Source organism: Phytophthora sojae (genome assembly GCF_000149755.1).
Source record: "Phytophthora sojae unplaced genomic scaffold PHYSOscaffold_12, whole genome shotgun sequence".
NCBI lineage: Eukaryota > Oomycota > Peronosporomycetes > Peronosporales > Peronosporaceae > Phytophthora > Phytophthora sojae.
Genome location: NW_009258126.1, coordinates 429,483 through 445,634, shown reverse-complemented (window position 1 = coordinate 445,634; position 16,152 = coordinate 429,483). Strand labels below are relative to the sequence as shown.

The 16,152-nt window shown below is 51.2% G+C and overlaps 6 protein-coding genes across 6 annotated transcripts; 4 read left to right on the top strand and 2 right to left on the bottom strand.

Moving 5' to 3' along the window:
* Positions 1-978: 978 nt before the first annotated feature.
* PHYSODRAFT_390062 (hypothetical protein) lies at positions 979-1,936 on the top strand (the record flags this gene model as incomplete). The annotated part of the gene is made up of 4 exons (XM_009538603.1): positions 979-1,089; positions 1,153-1,205; positions 1,282-1,339; positions 1,472-1,936. Coding segments are annotated over 4 exons (687 nt in total), but the record flags the coding sequence as incomplete, so codon positions are not given.
* A 3,700-nt stretch (positions 1,937-5,636) lies between these two features.
* On the bottom strand, positions 5,637-9,617 carry PHYSODRAFT_528574 (hypothetical protein; the record flags this gene model as incomplete). The annotated part of the gene is made up of 3 exons (XM_009538602.1): positions 5,637-5,716; positions 7,973-8,251; positions 8,312-9,617. The coding sequence occupies 3 exons, from the start codon at positions 9,615-9,617 to the stop codon at positions 5,637-5,639; spliced, it is 1,665 nt and encodes a 554-aa protein (XP_009536897.1).
* A 2,222-nt stretch (positions 9,618-11,839) lies between these two features.
* Positions 11,840-12,166, top strand: PHYSODRAFT_340435 (hypothetical protein; the record flags this gene model as incomplete). Its single annotated transcript, XM_009538601.1, has 1 exon — positions 11,840-12,166. One exon carries the CDS (start codon positions 11,840-11,842, stop codon positions 12,164-12,166), a length of 327 nt encoding a protein of 108 aa, XP_009536896.1.
* Positions 12,167-12,371: 205 nt separating this feature from the next.
* On the top strand, positions 12,372-12,863 carry PHYSODRAFT_402222 (hypothetical protein; the record flags this gene model as incomplete). The annotated part of the gene is made up of 1 exon (XM_009538600.1): positions 12,372-12,863. A coding segment is annotated over one exon (492 nt), but the record flags the coding sequence as incomplete, so codon positions are not given.
* Positions 12,864-13,136: 273 nt separating this feature from the next.
* Positions 13,137-13,613, top strand: PHYSODRAFT_306532 (hypothetical protein; the record flags this gene model as incomplete). The annotated part of the gene is made up of 1 exon (XM_009538599.1): positions 13,137-13,613. The coding sequence occupies one exon, from the start codon at positions 13,137-13,139 to the stop codon at positions 13,611-13,613; it is 477 nt and encodes a 158-aa protein (XP_009536894.1).
* Positions 13,614-14,774: 1,161 nt separating this feature from the next.
* PHYSODRAFT_528554 (hypothetical protein) lies at positions 14,775-15,668 on the bottom strand (the record flags this gene model as incomplete). The annotated part of the gene is made up of 2 exons (XM_009538598.1): positions 14,775-14,918; positions 14,976-15,668. The coding sequence occupies 2 exons, from the start codon at positions 15,666-15,668 to the stop codon at positions 14,775-14,777; spliced, it is 837 nt and encodes a 278-aa protein (XP_009536893.1).
* Positions 15,669-16,152: the final 484 nt, after the last annotated feature.

Sequence of the window (16,152 nt, the reverse complement as noted above, 5' to 3'; positions counted from 1 at the left end):
ATATTATTACATGTACATGTAGTATCGTAACGTTTGCACTTCTTACGACAGCAACACCCCAAAAGTGCACTACCTCTCGCCTATTGCAACATTTCGTTTCGCAATATTCCTACTGCGATTTTTCGATAAGCATCGTGAATGATGCGTGTCCGGCATCGTCACTTGCGCGGCCTCTTCCTGCTCGCCCTGCTGGGGCTCTTCGGGTCGTATGCATTGCTGTCCCAATCGGCGCAATCTGCCCCCTCTGATGCCAACCAGCTCCCGGTTGTGGACGTCATCGTGGCGGGTGCCACGGGGGACTTGGCGGCCAAGTATCTGTGGGTGGCACTGTTCCGCTTGGCGCTGGAGGGGGCGTCCACCGGTGGGCGGACCTACCGCTTCTATGCTGGAGCTTCGCAGTCTCTGGAGCGTGGACGAGCCTGGCGCAATCGCTTCTTCGACGAGGGATTTGCTCGGCGCGTGTGTGGAGCTGCAGATGCAGAAGTCCAGCCAGGGGTTTCAACAGCACAGACGCGGTGTCTGGAGTTTCTAGAGGAAGAGTTCAAGCCACGTGTGGAGTATACGCCACTATGGAAGGAGGAGCACTATCGAGATTTGGGGGAGAAGCTGGATCAGGTGGGCGCGGAGATCACTGAGGAGGGGAGGATGGTGTACCTCGCTATTCCCCCGCAGTTCTTCCAACAGGTTCGTGTTAATTGGAACGGCGTAGGCTTGCTTGTTCTGGCTGCTGATAGTGAGAGCTTTTTGTTGTTCAGAGCTGCGAGCTCATTCATCGCTGCTTGCGGCCAGCGACGTCGGAGGAGGAGCCTTCTGGTTTTCTGCGAGTGGTGGTGGAGAAGCCTTTCGGTCGAGATTTACAGTCAGCTCGTCAGCTTGCCACACACCTGCGGGCGTTTTATACGGTACGTTTCGGAGAGTGGGAAATGTTTTGGGGTGATACTAAGTTTTACACTGGTGCAGAGCGACGAGTTGTATGTGATGGACCATTACGCTGGCAAACTGGTTGTTCACGGGCTTCGCAGCTACTTTCAGCTTAATGCTGCTGCGCTTCGACCAATCTGGAACAGCGATCATATCCGTGACATCCATGTAAGTGTCATCTGGAGTTTTTTTTAGGGCCGATTGCAACGTACTAAGATGACGTTGCAACAGATCGAGATGACTGAAAAGGCTACACTACAGAATCGCGTGCACTACTTTGACAGGTATTTCCACGCTTTACACCACCGACGATGCCCCTTTACTGACACCTTCTCTCTCTCTCTCTTTCTTAACTTATAGCGCTGGCATAATACGCGACGTCATGGTAAATCATTTGCAACTGCTACTCAACATTGCCGTATCCCCCGCCTTCGATGCGGCGATTTACGATGCATCTACATCCTCGAGCGAGTTTGCTAGACGCTCGCATGTGGCCCAGCTGAGGTTTGTTGAGTCACTACAGCTCCCCGGCCAGACGTCTCACCGACAGCCACCGCTCGTGGTGGGGCAATACGATGAGTTTGCAACACATTACCAAGACGAAATGGGTCGAAGTCTGGATGAAAGCGGCCACTTCACCCCGACCGCCGCGATGGTGGAGCTCAGAAGCTCATTGCAGACATGGAGCAACTCCACGTTTCGCCTTGCTGCGGCGAAGGCTACTGAGAAACGAGTGCTGACAGTCGTGATTACCTTCACACAAGAAACTTTCCCAGCTGGAAACTCTGCACCGTGCAGGCTCACCGTTACGATCCAGCAAGGCCATAATGCTGACACCCGCCACAGCCATAGAATCGAATGGTCTTGCGATGTCAGCAACGTGCTATCTCCTCTTAATCTCCCAGAAAACTGGGAATACTCGGATACCCACGACCATCGCGTTATTACGCCTACCAAGCCCAATCTGCAGACGGTCAAGGCGTCTTCGTGGGATCTGGGCGATGAATTATCGGCGTATGACGTGCTACTCCGGGACGTAGCAGCAGGTAGATCCGGTCACTTCGCGGACGTGGACGAGATTGAAGCAGCCTGGGCGATATGGACACCTATCGTGGAAGCTGCTGAAGGATATAAAGACCGATCGAACGACGAACAGGACGCTCAAGCAGGATCAGTGCAGTATGTATCGTACCCAGCGGGGACATCACCTTGGGAACAACTCCAAAGGAGTTACCAACTAGTAGAAAATACGCTAACAGCTAGGGAAGAACTCTAGTTCATTAGACTGTCGAACGGAATTCGTGTTTCAGTTTGTTTCAAGTGAAAAAAAAGTCATCAGCTACATACGACGGCGTAGTACTGGTTCGTACGCTTGAACCACCACTGGCTTTTGATGCGCTTGATTACAGGCAGCAGCGCTCCTCCAGAGTCGTGTTTACGAAGCCACTCCCCTCGGTAGCGTCGAATGGGACGAAGGTCTCGGGGACATCTTCCGCGTGCGCCAGCTGGACGGTGGCGATGGCGAGAAGAAGGGCAGCGAAGAAGGCGAACTTGGCCATTGCAGTTGGTAGTTGATGGTGGGGTGGGGTCGGGACTTGTGCTCGGCGAGAAGGATTTGGGAATGGCACTGAGTGGCATTGGCAGGTATGCATGGATGGAATATGCGTGCAGCTGGTACAATCACGGGTAGCGAAGCTATCTGGGTTCCAGTAGTTTGGCTCATGCTATCAGGGGGACAGACTACCTCGTATCCTGCCATCCATAAAGTAGCGCTATAATTTGTTGAGTCTGATCGAGACATCTTCAACTCAGGCAACCCTACATACGTATCAGAACAAAACCACACATGAAACAGTAAGGAAAGACAAGTCCTCGGCGAGTTTTCAACGCAACAGCATTGAAGTGAACGAATAGCTGATTAGCAGCAACAATTGCTGGTAGCTGCAAGATCGTTTCGCGTAGTTCCACGCTAGGTCTAAGTCGGTACCTCGAGCAATGATACCGCTGCGCAACAAATCCAAAATGGTTGTGTTGTTCCGGCGAATACCATTTGGCTCGCGTCAATATCTCCCGTGGGTTGATGAATAATATTCATCCTTCAGTTCGGTCGTCGAGTTGGACAACGAGATGGTCTCGAAGCACACTGCTCGTGTGCTGAGTGACGAATTTTTCCAGGAGTACGAGCTACGCCTTCCTGAGCTCTCAAGACATCGTGCAACCCAGTACGATCACGAGTTCATGATAGATCCCAAGTGCTGACTCCCATCTTCCAGTAGCTTCGTGAAATGTTCGATAGCGAGTGACTTGCACTTAAGATTTTGCTTGAATATTCTAGATCTGCAAAATGTAGAGTATGTACCGAGAAGTTCATTTTGATTTTTATTGCGTTCGAAATTGCTTGGAACCATGGCCTTAAGACTCACAACGAAGATAATCGTAGAATAGTCGTTTTATCCTAGGCAGCACTGGAAGTCTCACGGGCATGGGAACCCCGTGGACACAACAAATAGGCGATACGATCGCAGAAAGAAGTTGCCTGAGTATTTGCTCTCGGTTGGTGATAGTATCTCACTTTTCTCACTGTGTTCGTGCGGGTTATTCCTTGTGTAGAAGGCACTGGCTACAAACCAATTTGTCACAGCTCTGACACCTTGGCATTTTACAACCCCTGATACTGTAGCACGACGATAGCGGTGGCAAGTACACTCACCGCATTATTCGCAAGAGTGCGCCAACTGATCTCCTTCAACAAGCGCGCTACGTTCGCCAAGTGGAGAGACCTCGTACATTGACGCGCCTTCGGGGTGGTGTAGTTTTATAGAATTCGTTACCTTATTCCTCCTTAACAGCGAACAACACCTGAAGTTCTAGCCGTTGAATGTGCAATGTTCCGCAGAACAAGGGCGTGCCAGAAGTGACAAGTAAAGTTGACAGACTAGAGTGAGAGTTAGTTGGTCCTCCAATCGCCTCAGTACCGAGGCAGCATTTCATTCTCCAATTAAAATTATCCTTCCTCACAAGCCTACAGTACACAGTTAGATAAACTGCTATTAATACAAATTACGCAGCTCATAAATTTTTTGAAAACCGCTTTGTATTGAACTTTACTTAAGCAAGAACAAGTCGTCCGTGGGGTTTCAACCCCAACAGCATTGAAGACAGCAAGACCGTGATCTGCATCGCAATATAAATTGCAGTCGCTCGCCACTTTCGTCTTAGAGGCAGCACTTCTCCTCCAGCGTCGTGTTCACGAAGCCGCTTCCCTCAGTAGGGTCGAGTGGCGCGAAGTCCTGCGGGGCCTCTTCGGCATGGGCCAGCTGAATGGTGGCGATGGCGACCAGGATGGCTGCGAGGAAGGCGAACTTGGCCATGGCTGTAGGTAATTGGTGTTGCTGCTGTGGGGATTAGCTTCGACGAGGGAGATTGGTGTGAGTGACCAGCATAATACGCATATCTACGGTGAGCCTGCTAGTACAATCAGAAGTATCGAAGCCACCTGCGTGCATTTCAGACTTCGTTCATGCGAGCAGAGGTACGTGCGGCTTGTGGCACCCACTTCTTGGGGCTAATTGACATCGATATGGAACCTTCATACACCCCAGGTGCATTCAGTCGAAATCTTAAAACAACCGGATGTTAGATGAATAGCGGGGAACGTTTTCCAGTTTGTTGGTCGCGGTGAGTACCTGCATCTTAAATTGGCTTAGACAACTCTCAGCGCTGCCCAGTGGTGCTTCCGAATCGCCTCTTGTTGGACTTTGGGGTCGCGAAATTTCTACCTTTACCGAGATCGAGCCGCTCGAAAACGGCGGTGAGTATCATTAGCTTGGTTGGGTTGAATTATGCCAGCTATGAGCACGATGGGGGAGAAGAAATCTACAGCAGCTTCTGCTTTGGATGGTAATACTAGGCGAGTTGTTCACCGCCTTAATCTCAGCCGGACGAGCTTAAACAAGCAGTCCGAACCTGCCCTGAAGCCAACTTATATGATTGGGGCAAAGCTGAAAGAAGCAGAATCGTGGTGTTGCATGATTGATAACCCAAAATCGACTTGCACACCGGGTGACTGTTTCTCTAAGACGGAAGATACTTGTTGAATGGTGACGAAACGAAGTCGACACTGCACTCACTTCAGTGTCATCTCTGTGCGAGGCAAGGCGAGCGGTAAATTCGTCGAGTAATCTTTTAGATGGATCAAAAAATATGAAAGATGAGGGTGAAACAAACCAGGTTTTATTGAGAAGACAAGGTGTCTTAGACACTACGTATCATGTGGTTTTTGAGCTTGCACTTACCCTGTAAAGTGCCACCGTGACCGTGCTTACAGGCAGCACCTCTCCTCCAGCGTCGTGTTCACGAAGCCGCTTCCCTCAGTTGGGTCAAATGGCGCGAAGTCCTGCGGGGCCTCTTCAGCCTGGGCCAGCTGAAGGGTGGCGATAACGAGAAGAACGGCTGCGAAGAAGGCGAACTTGGCCATGGTTGCAGGTAGTTGGTCGGGTGTTGTTGGGACTTGTGGTCGGCGAAGAAGGTTGGAGACTGATAGCTGTAAAGCGCGAAGCGACTTGACTCAAGTCAATTCAGCAGATAATGTTGTACGTAGCTGGGGCAAGCAGCGGTATCGACGGCATCTAGCGCCCATTCCAGATTTTGCAAGCCGAGGTACTTTGGCTAGATCCAGAAGTAATGTGTGGCGTAGCTGCTGCTATCACCCCCTTCTACGAGGTAGTGAAGTTGTTGGCCATCATTGCTACGGATTCTCCATGCAGCCAAGCGAACTTGAAAGTATAGTCGAAACCTAAAGTTCGACGTATCGTAGTAGCAATGATGCGAGCTTCAGCAAGCCGTTGATTAAAATGCTGTTCAAGGCGTCGTTGAGTCCATCCTCTGTGAGATCGGCGAGTTGCGCGTAGTATCTTCGATTTGGCAGTCTGTACATGGCGCCCATGTAAATTGCTGCCTTCCATGTAAGCATTAGAGTTTAAACGTTGGTATGTCTTTACGCAAATACAGTAAGTTAAAAAAATGTAGTTAATAAACAAATACTTACAGAAGATTAGCGGGATGAAGACACCCACGTAGTAAATGAGAACAAGAAACTCTGTTAGATACAGGAGTCGTCGTACCTCAAGTACGTAATTGCGTGAGGTAGCAGACATGAATCGGGAGTAGCGTCTTGGTTCAGATTGGTGTGACCCGGGGGCTGGGTAGATAGATACGAGGAGTTCCAAACGATACCAGCTTTTTCAGAGAAGCACGCGAGTCGAATCTAAGTCCTGTACCATTCGAGTGACCGCGGTGTTTCTCGTTTGAGATAACTACTTGAATCCGACTCATTGGCGCGGCACATTCTTGTTCACCTGAATTTCGGAGTAGTATGTCTGCGTACTGCAGCACACTTAGCTTCCGTCCAGCCCTTCTCACTTTCATGATAACATTTCCTGGGTCACTATGGTCCTCCCTAACTTGGCTCCCGACACGTTCGGTCCGCTGAACGGCTTCATTGATATCTCCAAGTGATAGTGCCAGTTGAGCCAGTAACGCGGCTGTGACCATGAACGTAGTGCCGATGGAAGGCGAGTTCTGCATACAGTACGAGACGAATAGTGCGTTCAAGACCTCTGAGTTGAACACGACCACCTCCGGCATCTCGTCGCTTAGATGCACGACCGTCAATGTGAAGATGTTGCGCATGATCAGCATGATCACTGGCAATAACGAGGCGAGGAGCGTCTGGCCGATCCTCGATAGCGTCGTAAACACGTAGTAGTTTGGCGGATACACGACGATCAGCAGCACTTCGCGCATCAGCACTTTTATAGTGTTAACCAACCATCTTTCCCGCGCCGGGGTTTTCTTGAATCAGCTTCAGCCATTCCATCGCCAAGAAGAGCGCGATAAACGCAACCCACGGTGGGGTTGCAATAATAAGCGAGAACGGAACTGGAAAGTCAACCAAAAGGGACAAGCCGTACAGGACAGCGACTGCGAGGAATGCCACCACGATCGTATTCCTCACTACACTCCTGTTCGGGTACGGCAGGATGAGCACGCTTGTTCGGAACTGTTGCATGCATAGGAAGCTAAAACCCACGAAGCTGTCGATTTCCCGCGCCTGGAAGCTTTTGTTTAATGATGCGCCTTCGGACGGATGATCCAGAGGAAAAACGTCACTGAGCACTGTAATGGTCAAGCACGGCAGCGGAGTGGCCACTAAAACCATAATGATGTGCACCCAGCTCGTTTCACGGGTGTATTTCGCCAGTTGAAGAACGCGATCGATCGAGTAGCTGCCATGGATCTCCACTTGGGTGCGCTCCCATGCGTTGATGAGCCTCTCCTTCAGCCTTGGCATTCACTTGGCAGAAGATAGAAATAGGTGGAGGTGACAAACTAGTGCTATCTCAACTTCGTCTAAAAGGAAACGATTCAAGTTTGTGATTTCTGGATGATATAAAGAAAAGTTTCTTGGGAGTTAAGACCCAAAACTCATTAATCACCAATCCTTACTTGATTTGGGTGGGTGGCTACTTCCGGCTGCATGCTCAGAGGCAGCATCTCTCCTCCAGGGTCGTGTTCAGGAAGCCACTGCCCTCAATGGAGTCGAACGGCGCGATGTCTAAGGAAGCATCTTCCGCGTAGGCTAGCTGTACGGTGGCGATGGCGAGAAGAAGAGCGGTGAAGAATGCGAACTTGGCCATTGTTGGAGGTTGTTCGAGAGTCTGTTTGTCGGGGCTTGTGCTCGGCGAGGAAGATTGATCAATGGCAACATCAAGTTGTTCGGCTGGAGCATGTGCATGCGTTGTAGCTGGTAACACGAGGAGCATCGAAGCTATCCAGCTTGTTATTCGAGGTGCTCGTTACTCAGCTTGAAGAAATGGGTGACGTATTCGCTGCCTGCCATCCAGTCCTACGACGTAGCTGAGTTATTCGCCATTTCTACGGAATCTTCGTACAACCACGTGAACTTGAACGTACAGTCGAAACCTAAAGTCGACCGTATATTAGACGATGAAGGGTAATAATAACAGAATGGCATGACCACCTCACGTACCGTGTTCCAGCGAGGCCTGTACGTTGTAGAAGACCCAGAAGCAAATTTTGGTCTGCACACCGGGCCACTGCCTCTCGAGAACAAAGGCGAGTTGGCGAATAGCTAAGAACCGTAGTCGATGCTGCAGAATGCCGCATAGTAACACCAAATACGCCAACTTTAAAGCGCAGTTGAACATGACGTTCTTCAGAGCTTCCGACAGCTCGTCTGGAGTCAAGTCGGCGAGCTGCGCGTAGTATCTACGGTTCGGCAATGCATACATAACGCCCATGTAGACCGCTACACAAAGAGTTGTGTGAGAATTAATCTGAACAAAATAACGATACAGAGGAGACTTACAAAAGATGAGCGGGATGAAGACGCCAACGTAGTAGATGAGCACGAGGAACTCGGTCAAATACATGAGTCTCCGCACGTCCAGCACGTACTGAAGCGAAGCAGCGGACATCGATCTGGAGTCGCGTTTTGCCTTCACAGGAGGACCCCATTTAACGACCTCTGGTGCGGGTTGGATGCGAGCTCCGATCGGTTGCAACTGTAGTGTGCCGCGCGACTCGAACTTTAAGTCTCGGTCTACGATGCCACCGTCCTTGGATACTGAAAGCTGAAGATTACTGGCAGACCGCACGTGAATACTGCTCATCCGTTTCACTCCGTCTTGAACCACGCCATCAAGTAAAAGGGAGTCTGCGCGCTGCAATGCACTCGGCTTGCGTCCGCCAATACTGGACTTAGCAACGAACTCGCAGGGATCGTTAAACTGTTCGAGGAGATGCCTCCCCACGAGCTCCGTCCGGTTGATGGCAACATTTCCATCTCGAACTGACATCGCCAGCTGTACCAAAAGCGCAGTCGTCACCATCAGCGTAGTGCCAAACGACGGGGAGTTCTGCATGCAGTACGACACGAACAGCGCGTTGAAGACCTCGGAATTAAACACGACCATCTCCGGCATCTCATCGCTTAAGTGCACCATAGTGAAGATGTTGCCCATGATCAACTTGATCACCGGCAATAACGAGGCGAAGAACATTTGCCCCGTCTTGGGCAGTGTCGTGAACACGTAGTAGTACGGCGGATACGTGACGACCAGCAGCACCTCGCACAGCCAGACCTTGATGGTGTTGAACACCATCGTCCCCGTCCCCGGGTTCTGTTGGATAGGTCGGAGCCACTCGATCGCCATGGCCACAGTGATGATCACGACCCAGACGGGCATCGCAATGACGATGGAGAAGGGGGTGGGGAAGCCGATCCACGACGCGAACCCGTACAAAACCGCAGACATAAGAGCCGCAACGATGCCAGTGTCTCTGACCACGTTCCGGTTCGGGTACGGTAGTGCCCTCACGCTGGTGCGGAACTGCTGCGCGCACAGGAAGCTCATGACGACGTAGCTGTAGAACTGCCGCACTTGGAACACCTTGAGGCCTTCGGACAGTTCATCAAGAGGCAGAACGTCACTGAGCACTGTAATGGTTAAGCATGGTAGTGGCGTGACGAACAACACCATGACGATGTGAGCCCAGCTCTTCTCACGAGTGTACTTGGCGAGCTCGACCACGCATTCGGTCAAGTAGCTGCCGTGGAGCTCCACTTGCGTTCGCTCCCATGCCTTGACGAACTTCCGGTGAAGACTTGGCATCGCGGTCGATTGAGGGCGAGAAGGCTCTGAGTGGTTCGACAGCCACACGAACACGGCAAGTTAAAAAGTGAGAATATAATGTTGACGGATGAGAACGGACCGAGGCCGCCATTTCTGACACTGTAAATCGCCGCATGTTACGCTAGTACACAAGTATAGTCTCGAAACGAACTTTTGCATTTCTAAGGTCGTCCGTGGGTTCTCATCTCAACCCAACGGCATTGAAGCCGGTCTGCATCGCAATAGAAATCGCAGACGCCGGCCACTTGAGGCTTACAGGCAGCACCTCTCCTCCAGCGTGATGTTGACGAAGCCACTGCCCTCAGCGGGCTCGAAATGCGCGGAGTCCTCGGGGACGTCGTCCGCGTGGGCCAGCTGGACGGCGGCGATGACGGCAAGGAACGCAGCGAAGAGGACGAACTTGGCCATTGTTGGTAGGTGGTGGCAAGGTGGGGTCGGGGCTTGTGCTCGGCGAGGAAGATTGGTGAATGACAAGTTTGGTAAAGCAACCAGGTTGATGCACATGGAGAACTTCCGTAATTATTGCTGGTGCAATCCGCAGTCTCGACGAGATCCAGCTTGCATTCCAGATATCATCCGTACTACGACGCACCCCTTCCAACCATTTTTAGCTGCAATTACCTGGAAGGGCCTCGCTGTTGTCAACCCAGACCACGGAGGACGACATGTCGTCGTTCATTTTGTCCAGTGTGAGATCAATGGGGCTGTTCTTCTCCTCGGTCGTCCATGCTTATTTGTTTGTGAACTTCATATACGTTAGTTGTATTTTTGTAGCTGTCGAGGTACACTCGAATTGGCTTAAATAAATGGGCGATGAAGTCCTCCTAGTCATGGATTTCACAAACTTTGCTCTTCGTCATACAATTTATCTCACGAATGTTGCGGCTGCCCAGCTCTCTCTAAAGGATTTTGCGGACTACTCGCGCGTAAGCTTGCAGCGTACGAATCAAGTCAATTATTAATTAATCGGACAGTCTGCCTCAGATACTCATCCTTTATGGTGCGCTCGGAGTCAAGAAGACGACTTTATGGGATTGGTGGTCAAAGAACTGAAAGACAGTCGTTGACGGGAGAATACTTCTATGATGTAGGCAACTTCTATCTAAAAAGTCGAACTAGTTTTTTTTCTTAGTTTATGATATGCGTGGATATCACAGAATCCAGTCGACATGGCGGTATCGACCCGCGTCATATACGCACTCGGTCGTTAAAGCTTCACTACCCGCTCGCCATTTCTCCGTTTGCGTAAAACTCGACAATGGCTTCGAGGCCGTCACGAAGCTCAACGGCACGGTGCCGCCATATCTGACACTGTGTTTTAATGAAGCATCGGCAAATAGAGCGCCACACATACAGGTATAGATCATACGATTCTCAAACGAACTTTGTATTTCATTTTTGCTTAATGAAAAACAAGTCGTCCGTGGGTTCTCACCCGACTGCATTAAAGATAGCAAGAGTGGTGGTGATCTGCACCAATTTGCAGACGCTTGCAAGCTTAAGCCAGTGCTCTCGGCGAGGTCGAAAGAGTTCTCGGGGACATCTTCAGCTTGGGCCAGCTGGACGGAAATGAATTAAGTTTTGCTGAGGGAATATGCGTTGTATGAGCGTCGTTTTTTCAGCTCGCTTGTGGACTTCGTATAGAGTTCTGTAATCTGTGAGGTGCCGTGGAATGGGCTTAAATAAATGGGTGATGAATTCCTGTTAATCGTGGATTTTACAGACTTTCTCTCCTCCATCGTACACTTAATCTCACGGACTTTGCCGTCCAGCTCGCTAAAATTCAGGACTTCTGGCTTACTGGCGCGTAAGCCTGCGATCGGGCTGTTGCTCCTGGTTTGACGTCTATCTCAGATTCATGGTTGAGAATCTCTTCTTCCTCTAAACCATTTCTCAATTTCACTGCTCGCAATGCCTTCGCTCCCAACGCAGCTCGTTCTCTTCATTATGGCACTCTGGGCGAAGGAATGTGCTGGGCTCGCTCAAGATGTTGTCGTCGATGTTGATGCAGTTGACGTTGTAGCAGCGGTTGGGCATGTTGAAGTTGATGGTGAGCAGGTGGTGCTGGTAGTAGGTGCCCGAGTAGAGTTTCACATACCCGGTAAACTTGATGTACTCCCGAGTAGAGTTTCACATAGCCGGTAAACTTGATGTACTCGGGCACCTACTACTAGCACCACCTGCTCACCATCAACTTCAACATGCCCAACCGCTGCTACAACGTCAACTGCACCAACATCGACGACAACATCAAGTCTGCAAAATGGGACGGCCTCCCGATCACAGGCTTGGCTGGCAAGGCCTACCTCACCTTCTACGCCGACGTCAACTGCCAAGGCAACAAAACGACGTCACTGCTTCCTCACAACGGAGGCGTCCGCGAGTTCGTGTACCCCGACGGAATCTCCTCCTTCATGGTGCGATCGGAGTCCAGGAGAAGACTGCACGGAATTGTCAACGTCTGCAGCTGGACCGGCGCCGAAACTCTCGGCGGCTACGTGGCCGAAGAACAGAACGACAGTCGTTGACGCTCGCTCTTAGGCTTCTATAATGTAGGCAACTTCTATCTAAAAAGTTGTACTTCGAAGTACTAGTTATTTTTTAGTTTTATGATACGCCTGGATAGCACAGAGTAATGCAAAATGACAGTATCGATCCTTGCGTCATACATGTACTCAAGTCTTGTAGCTTTATCATACACTTGTCATTTCTCCTTTTGCGTCAAACTCGACAATGGCTTTGCGTGTGAACTTCGTTGCCGTCCTGTGTTGCTTCTTGTCGCTGCTTAGCGTCTGCTCGGCCGCCACGAAGATCAACGGCACGGTGGCGATCTACAGCTCCACCGACCACAAGAACCGCCTGCTCACGATCAATGTCCGGTTCCCCAACCAGTGCTACAACGTGGACTGCAGCCTGCTGGACAACAAGGTCGAGTCTGCCAAGTGGGCCAACCTCCCGACTACGGGAGTCGACGGGAAGGCGTACATCGTCTTCTACGAGGACTTTGACTGCGGCGGAGCGGAGCTGTCCATCACTCTGCCCAACTCCGGCGGCATCAAGAACTTCAGCGGCAAAAAGGTGGACGGCATCATCTCGGCCTTCATGATCAAGTCGCAACCCTCGGACGTCGACAACGGATTCTCCAACGTTTGCAGCTGGACGGGGGCTGACGTTGTGGGTGGCTCGGTCTCGCAAGACGATTCGATCTCGATGGTCGTGGCCAAGCCGACGTAGGTGGATGGCTGGAATGCTTCACCTTTTGTGTGTGGTGGGTGCATTAGCGAGTGGTGTGAGGGATTGCGTAAATTTCTACTTGAATTGAGTTCTAATGAAGCTAGCACCTTTAAATCCAACCTGATATCGTTTTAGTCGGCTAGATCACAGACGCTGTTCGTGGATTGATAGCTGTATATTTCATGAAGTTTTTTTCCCCTGACAATACATAGCGTTTGGCGTCCTCCTGTCGTTGTCATTTCTCGATTCGCACTCGAGTTCGCAATGCCGTCGCTTTGGTATTTGTGCATCTACTTGAGGCTTCTCAGCTGCATACTCGCAGCTAGTGATACAGACTTCGACGGAGTCCTCAAGCTCTACTCCGGCACGAAATACAAGAGCTCGTTCGCCACCATCAAGTTCAATTACGCCAGCCGATGCTACAGCTTGGATTGCGACTCTCTGGACAACAAGGCTGCGTCGGCCAAGTGGGACAAGCTTCCGACCTCTAGCTCGGACACGCTCATCTTCTATAGTGAAGCCGACTGCACGGGACACAGAGGGACAGCTCAGCTTTCCAAGGCCGCGGGGGTTACTGATTTCAAGCAGCTGAGCGGCCAGGTTTCGTCCTTCATCTTCAAGACGAAGGAAACGACGAGCGATGCGATCACCAAGCGAGGGAAGTCGAATGTCTGCAGCTGGACCAGTGTTGGCTCAGACGGTATTCTCGAAGAAGACCCGACTCTAGCTCTCAACTTCTGATCTACTTGCTCGGATACAGCGGTCTTGAGTCTTTGGTCCTCAACTCTCCGCATTTATGTTTTCAAATTCGCAGAATAACTAGTTAACCTCTGAGTAACGCACTGCAAAGAAATGAAGGAGAAATCCACGTCGTTTTTCTTTTCTTTCAACCTGCGCTAAAGTATTCTTGAATGATGTGGACACCCTCATAGGTTAAGTTGAGCTCAAGTTGAGATGAGTGTGATCAGCAGTGGACGGAGCGTCGTGTCCTTGCAGTTCTTCTGATTCCCTGTCGTCGTGGAGCCCGTTAGCCGCGGACTTGTCTTCCGTTGTCGTATCAATGGTGTAGGTATTGCTGTGGACAGTGGCAATCAAGTAGAAAATGATGATCCTTGGGTTGCGCTAGTTGCAAACTGAATGAAGCAGCAATGACTAACTTTCGACTCAGCGTCAACCACCACCTATAGCAACAATAAATTGTGTGATAATAGATTCAACTGGTATTTAATTTGAAGCTGGGCCCACAGATAATGTTGACGCACTTCGCCAAGCCCCCGTTGCTGAGGTAGACTCAAGCGGTCGCGGTCACGGTGGTATTGAGGCACCGCAGATGCTAGTTATTCCACTCTCAATCTCTTCTGGAGTTTGCAGCACCATGAAAGACGAAACCTATTCGTTGATGGCGTAACTCGAGAAGTACGACACCCGTCCTGAAGACGTCTTGAAGCGCTTGCTCGGGCCCGAGCAGTCCGTGTCGACGTAAAACGAAACTGAGGACGATGCATTTCATTCTCAAAGTTGCTAGCTTTGCATTCTTGTCGGAGGTAGCTTCGATCGACGAGCGAGAAGAACATATAACGGCGAGTTAAGCCACCTCGTATTCGGCCAGCTAGTTAAACGCGAGCCAGTGGATCGCGACACAATTGCAAGAACACACCTCTCAACTACTCGAGGGTGACAGCTTCGCCGTGTGGCAAGGCATGGAAAACTACTCACTGCGGCGACTCTACAGGCAACAACACAAAGAAAGCTGCATTGGGACTGACGTTGGGCTGCTTGTTGTGATCACTATGATCTCCATGGCAATTAAATAGGTGTATCTACGTCAACAAAAGTCCTACCATCTGTCCACACTAATCCGCGCCACTGCTGTCAATATCTCCGCGCATCAACAAGCTTGCCTCACTCCCACAGCTCCGGCGTCAGGAACCTGTTCCCGAAGATGAACATCAAGTACGGCGCCATCTGAGCGGGGCACACGACTTCGAACAGCTCGAGCTTGCACATCCGCAGCGGGAAGATCCAATCCCTCGGCACTCGGAAGTGCTTCACCAGCGTCGCGTTCTCCGCTCGCATGGCGTCGCTGTCCTCGTCCTCCCCCACCACGGGGCAATGCATACATCGCTGCCAAATCTCCGACGGCTCGGGCCCCATCAGCTTCTCCACCACCACGCCATTCCCCACCACGTCCTCCTCCACTTCCGGGGCAGTCGCCGGCCTCACGTCGTCCTTGAAGAGCCCCTCGAACTCCTTAAACGCGAAAATGTTCGCGTAGAAGCCGAATTTCGTGTCCACGAACCTCGCAGGCACCGCCGTCGACGTGTCTCCCGCCTCGTACAGTGAGCTATTGAACACGGTAAGCTCGTAGCCCTCGGGCACCTCAAGCTCCTCCTTGTTGATGGTGCGGAGGTACTCGAGTCCGGGCATGGTGACCCCCATATCGGCGTTGTAGTCCCACGGAACGAGCTGTCGAGCCCTGTAGACCCCTAATAAGGTGCCGCTGTCGATCCAGTACGCCACCTTGGCGTTCTCCAGCATCACCTTGAGCGCGTACACGAGGTCCTCCAGCGCGCGCAGCCGCTGCTCCGACGTGACGCACACGCCCGGTCTCACGTAGCGCAGGTCGCGGTGCGCGCTGGAGATGCAGCGGCGCAGCGCGTTGGGCGGCGGCACGCGGCTACTCAGCAGGCCGCCGTCATGCGCTGGCGCGTAGAGCAGAAAGAGGCCGAAGAGCAGCAGCTGCGCGGCCACGATCAGCGCGAACTTGAGCTCCCGGCGCAGCGGGAAGGACACCATCGCGCACGTTTAGAGAGGGGGCGTCGCCCCGTTGGTACAGTTTCTCGCCAAAAAAGACTGCTCAGAAAGTTAGTCCACTACGCAGTAACTTGTATAAAGTGTTTCGTATGGAAAAGAATCCTATTCGAATTGGCAAAGGTCTCGGCTGATTTCGAGCCCGGTCCACCGCCGCGTTGTATCGGCATCAGCTCTCGCGGGGTAGGAATCCTTTGGCGCTACAAAAAGGTGTCGCTGCAGCGGACACAACAAAACAGAGGTCGATCGACGCAAAAATCACAACAACATCCAAGTAAATGACAAATCAAAATCCAATTGCACTAATCTAGTGCATTATTCAAGAATGATTCTTAAATTTTTCAGTACGTGGCGGCTTATTTGAGTGTTTTTAGATATTTGCTTTTGTTTCAGGCTGTTTCACTTTAGTTTCCTAAAGTTTTGGAAAGCAGCACTTTACAGTTTTAGTGCATTTCTTGTTTTATAATTC